The following is a 5,827-nucleotide window of genomic DNA, read 5'->3' as shown; positions in this document are numbered from 1 at the left end:
AGCCTGCACACCTATCTATCCAATTAGAGACCCCTGATCTGAATTCAACAAACTGGTCTCTCTCTCTCTCTCCCTTTCTCTCTCTCTCTCGTTCTCTCTCGCTCTCTGTCTGTCTGTCTGTCTGTCTGTCTGTCTGTCTGTCTGTCTGTCTGTCTGTCTGTCTGTCTGTCTGTCTGTCTGTCTGTCTGTCTGTCTGTCTGTCTGTCTGTCTGTCTGTCTGTCTGTTTCAGTCTTTCCTTCTCTCTCTGTTCGCTCTCTCTTATCCCTTGGTCTGTCCCAGAGGCCCGACCACATAATGACAGGCCTACAGGTCCCTGCCCAACGCACCCTCTCTCTGTCACCACCCTCCACAGGGGCATAAAAGCCCCACATAGGAGCCATGACACACTAGGAGACGCCATCTAAGCAGAGCAAGGCAGGTCACAGAATTAGCCAGCTTCTTTTCAACAAATCAAGGACATTCAGGACCAGACAACAAGAATTGAAGAAGCCAAAAGAATGGACAACCACACGTACAACTACCCGTCCGACTGCACCCCTCTCACCAGCTGCAAGTCGGCCCGCAAGCCGGCGGGTTCCACCGTGGTGAATATGGGCACCGCAGGCAAGAAGCCACCCAGTGACTACCTAGTCTGGTCCCTGTGCAACACCCTGTATGTCAACTTCTGCTGTCTGGGATTCATGGCTCTTATCTACTCAATTAAGGTGAGTTCTTTACAAGCTCTATGTCTCTCACTCTTTCCCCAAGTCTCTATTTAAACCTGTCTCGCTAATGATTATGTTGTAGCTGTTATATTGTTAGCTAAAATAGAGGCAACACAGAGTAAAGTTGAACAGCCAGCATAAGTTGAACACAAATAGTGAGTGTTAAATTGCATCCATTTAAAGTCCATGTTTACAGCTGCCATACAGTACTATGTAACTGTAGTAATATCTAGACTCCTGTAAGATACATTTGCTGTCTAAGGCTTCTCCATAAGCCAAACTAGATGAGGGAGTCTGTGTGTCCTGCACCACAGGAATGGGGGATGTGGACTGGGAATGGCACAGTGGCCCAAAATCACTTCCCCTGTAATGAAACAGAGCCCAAATTAGAGATTGGCACCGCCACTGGCAGCCTGACTGAAGAGTTTAAAACTGGTGTAATTGGCATCTTACTAATAGGCAAGTGCTGATGGGAGATTAAAGACTAGCATGGGGGAAGCAGGGGTACCATACCAGAGAGAATGTGAATGTAGACACAGATCTAGGATCAGTTTGCCATCCAATTCCAATTCTAAACCTAACTATTTGGGGGAGAGAAACTGACCTAAAATCAGTGTCTAAAGCCAACCTAATTTTTCTCCAAATAAACCAGATATGTTATTAGTGGCCAGATATATGCAAGACATTATCTTAGACCAATGTTTTACCAGTACAATTACTAACTTAAGCAGGGTAGACTTCAACCAGTGTATTCGTCAAGAAATACAGGTGTATAAACCTGGTCATAAGACCTACATGGTGGGCCTGTGCAGGTTAAAAAGGAAGGGTATATTACTGGTAACTTTCAAAGTTTACCAGTAAACTACTGGAATTTTGGAAACTTTCAAGGATTTCACGAAATGTAATATGAAATAGGTTTATAAAAATAGAATGACAAAAAATAGAATGACATTATCCTAAATGTAACCCATAAACATAGTGAATATCGTTGGTGTTTAATATGAGGGTTTCAGTATTAAATATTATTTCTATTTTCACACACTTTTATTTTACTATGTCAATATGTCTTTGTTGTATATGCTTTGTCGGCAAACTGGTGGCAGTTGTGAAAAAAGTCAATAGCTGGAAGTGTTGCACAAAAACAGTTACATTGTTATTAATCAATGCTTTTTTTCATTCATTTACGCTATTTTCTCTTGAACATTATAGTCTATCCACTTTTTTAACCATATAGTCTATCCACTAGAAAGACATGGACAATATGGACACAGATCTGAATATTAAGAAAAAAATACATATTTTACATGAAAATATTACCTGTCATTATTACATACTTTTCATTTGAACCATATCCAGAGATTGAAAAAACATCCTGAGACCTTTCATGATGATAACATTAGAGAACCTACATCAGAGGCCTATCCTCATTTAAGCCCCATCAATAAATCGACTTTCTCGCTCTCTAGCTCACGCTCTCTCTCAATTCAATGAAATAAACTTAGGGTAGCACTCACATTAAAGCGCCGACATTGCTTTTAACATTTGCTTCTCTCTCCCTTCCAGGCCAGGGACCAGAAGACCCAGGGGAACTTGCAGCTGGCCCAGGAGTGCTCGGACAAGGCCAAGTGGTACAACATCCTGGCGGCGGGCTGGAACCTGCTGGTGCCCCTGTTGGTGGTGGTGCTGCTGGTGCTGTTGCTGGTTCACCTGGGCACCTCACAGGGCTCCTTCGACTTCTTCGGAGAGGACGGCTTCCAGAGCTTCATGAAACTCTTCAGCAGGTAGAGAGACAGACGTAGAGGGTTATATACTCTGCCTGTTAAAGAGTGTTGAAATACACAGAAAAGGCTGTATTACTCGTAGAACTCGGAGCAGGGTTTGAGGATTATTTATGCAGATTTAAACAACACACTTTTAAAATGTGTTGCATGAAAGTCAATCGTGAGCTGTAGTAGGCTATTGTAAACTTTTTTGGGAACGGGGATTATGCGCCACCTGTCAATTAAATATTTTATGTTTTTGGGGCGATTTAGCGTACATTGAAGGCTGGTTAGTGGACAGAAGATATCGAAGAACAGAATGATAGATGTAGAAAATTAAAGGAGAAGATGGTGGATGGAGACTGGTGGATGCTTCCCTAAAAGCCACCCAACAACCACCTGACAACGGACTAATGACCTCTTTACATCATGGGTCACTTTTTTTCCTTTATAAATATTATCAAGACATTAACTAGTTGTTGTTCTAATGTACTATAATATTATTATTGCTGTAATTTTTATTGGTAGCTGTATTGTTAGCTTTAGGCTAGTATCATTGTCACTGCATTGGATCTTGACTATTTCTAGACCCCTTTGTGAAAAACAAATGTGAGAAAGTAAAATAAAAAATGTCACAACTACAGAAGGTTTGCACTACTGAATTGTTTCAGCATTATTTTTCTTTCCCATCAATGGGTATATTTGCAACAACAAAGGCAGAATTTTGAGGTCAGTACTAAAATAAAAACAGTGTCTAAATTCAATTGTTGCAAATTGTGCAACATGAAAAGGTTGAATTCCGGCCTCGAAGTAATGTTGAGAGTGTGGGTGGGACATATAAGTAATAATGCCCGAGAAGCCGGTGTTTGTTACAATGGGTTACCAAAATATTCAAATAATGATTGACATATTTTCATTAAAAACGTTATTTTGATAAATATGTTTATATTATTTCATCCTTTTAGTACATAAAAAAAATCTAGGGTTGCTACCAAAGCCGGCTACCAAAGTCGTTCCTTTTGTTGGTTTGGTTGCCAGAGATGCGACCCAGTTGTTCAGTCTTTTTGTTCTGTATCTATGGACGCGACCCAGTCGTTCAGTCTTTTTGTTCTGTATCTATGGACGCGACCCAGGCATTCGTTCTAAATGTTCCATAGCCATACTGGCTGGAAACATTATTAGCCCTTGCTTACTAGCTAACCAACTGTGGCTAACTTACGGTCACGTCAAACAGTGCAGACAGAATAACATTTGTTTAAGCTGTTTTCTAGTGACATTTATTTGGATACATCCATAACAATGAGCCAGGCGTGATTTCACCTGGCATAGAACATGTGCTCACTCGTCAGGACACTGTTGTTCAGAGGAGCTAGCAGACAACACAGCTAACACAATAACTTCAAACTGAAGCTGGAAAGACTGCAAACAACCTGCACTTCATTTCACCTTTTTTCAATTGACAGTTCTTCATATATAACAATAAAAATTATGCCAGCTGATTCATGATTTCGACTGGCTGAGAAACGCTGCCTGCCTGCCAGCCTGCCTCTCTCTCCTTCTCTTCCCGACTCCTGACCTCTACACATGAATTAACTTACTATGGGACAGCTTCGAATTTGAATATTGAAACAATGTTGCAAATGTCCAAGAGACAGACAGTAAGGTTTATACAAATCTCCGCTGTTGAAAACCAAATGTTGGTCTGAAAGAAATGTGAGATAATGTCTAGATGCTTTTTATAGTGGAGATCAAGTTTATAAATTGCCTGGCTGGGCTGATGAGACAGTAGATTGCGCAGTCAGATGGAACAGAGTAAAGAGGCATTTTAACGTCATAGATTTAGCCGGTGGTAACTTGTGGAATAGACACCAGCTGGAATGCTCTTTTAACCAATCAGCATTCAGGATTATACCCACCTGTTGTATAACGATTCTTATTTTCCTCTCTTGTCAAACTCTTCAGTCTTTCCACAGGTTTGACCCTCTATGGAAGACAACTCTCGACCAAGGATCATACTTGTTTTGGTGGATGAACATACAATGTCTTCGGAAAGTATTCAGACCCCTTGACTTTTCCCACATTTTGTTACTTTACAACCTTATTCTAAAATTGATTAAATTGTTTTTTTTTCTCCTCATCAATCTACACACCATATACCATAGTGACAAACCAAAAACAGGTTTTTAGAAATGTTTTAAATATCACATTCAAGTAAGTATTCAGACCTTTTTCTCAGTACTTTGTTGAAGCACCTTTGGCAGCGATTACAGCATCAAGTCTTCTTGGGTATGATGCTATAAGCTTGGCACACCTGTATTTGAGGAATTTATCCTATTCTTCTCTGCATATCTTCTCAAGCTCTGTCAGGTTGGATGGGGAGCGTTGCTGCAACAGCTATTGCGGGTGTAGTGATATGCTTGTGTTCCTGTTGGAGCTAAGAACACAAGCTATTCGCTACACCCACAATAACATCTGCTAAATATGTGTATTTAACCAATACAATTTTATTTTATTTGATTGCAGGTCTCTCCGGAGATGTTAGATTGAGTTTAAGTCCGGGCGCTAGCTGGCCCACTCAAGAACATTCAGAGACTTGTCCTGAAGCCAATCCTGCGTTGTCTTGGCTGTGTGCTTAGGGTCGTTGTCCTGATGGAAGATGAACCTTCGCCCCAGTCTGAGGTCCTGAGCACTCTGAAGCATGTTTTCATCAAGGATCTTGCTGTACTTTGCTCCGTTCATGTTTGCCTCGATCCTGACTAGCCTTTTGTCAAACTCCTGTCATGTGCCTTTTACTGAGGAGTGGCTTCCGTCTACCATAAATGCCTGATTGGTGGAGTGCTACAAAGATGGTTGTAGGTTCTCCCATCTCCACAAAGGAACTCTAGAGCTCTGTCAGAGTGACCATTGGGTTCTTGGTCACCTCCCTGACCAAGGCCCTACTCCCCCGATTGCTCAGTTTGGCTGGGCAGCCAGCGCTTAGAAGAGTCTTGGTGGTTCCAAACTTCTTCCATTTAAGAATGATGGAGGCCATTGTGTTCTTGGGGACCTTCAATGCTGCAGAAATGTTTTGTTACCCTTCCCCAGATCTGTGCCTCAACATAATCCCGTCTTGGAGCTCTACAGGATGCACCTGTTTCCATTTTGAGTCTCATAACAAAGGGTCTGAATACTCATGTAAATAAGGTATTTCTGATGTTTTTTTAAATTAGAAATTTGCAAACATGAAAAAAAAAAACAGTTTTAGCTTTGTTATTATGGGGTATTGTTTGTATATTGTTGAGGGGAAACAATATTTTATCCATTTTAAAATAAGGCTTAACTTGAAGTGGTCTGAATCATTTCCGAAGGCACTGTAAGCTCCT

At 41.1% G+C, this 5,827-nt stretch overlaps 1 protein-coding gene across 2 annotated transcripts; it reads left to right on the top strand.

Moving 5' to 3' along the window:
• Positions 1-359: 359 nt before the first annotated feature.
• Positions 360-3,108, top strand: ifitm5 (interferon induced transmembrane protein 5). 2 transcript variants are annotated; one of them, XM_021564287.3, is made up of 3 exons: positions 360-705; positions 2,269-2,486; positions 2,739-3,108. In XM_021564287.3, the coding sequence occupies exons 1-3, from the start codon at positions 499-501 to the stop codon at positions 2,746-2,748; spliced, it is 435 nt and encodes a 144-aa protein (XP_021419962.1). In that variant the 5' UTR covers positions 360-498; the 3' UTR covers positions 2,749-3,108. The 2 variants fall into 2 exon arrangements, with proteins under 2 accessions (XP_021419962.1, XP_021419965.1); XM_021564290.3 differs by lacking the exon at positions 2,739-3,108 and having other exon boundaries at positions 374-705; positions 2,269-2,628.
• The last annotated feature ends 2,719 nt before the right edge of the window (positions 3,109-5,827 follow it).

This window comes from Oncorhynchus mykiss, chromosome 2 (assembly GCF_057628025.1).
Source record: "Oncorhynchus mykiss isolate SJ-2025 chromosome 2, ASM5762802v1, whole genome shotgun sequence".
Taxonomy (NCBI): domain Eukaryota; kingdom Metazoa; phylum Chordata; class Actinopteri; order Salmoniformes; family Salmonidae; genus Oncorhynchus; species Oncorhynchus mykiss.
The sequence above is the reverse complement of the archived record's forward strand: the minus strand, read 5'-3'. Positions and strand labels throughout refer to the sequence as shown.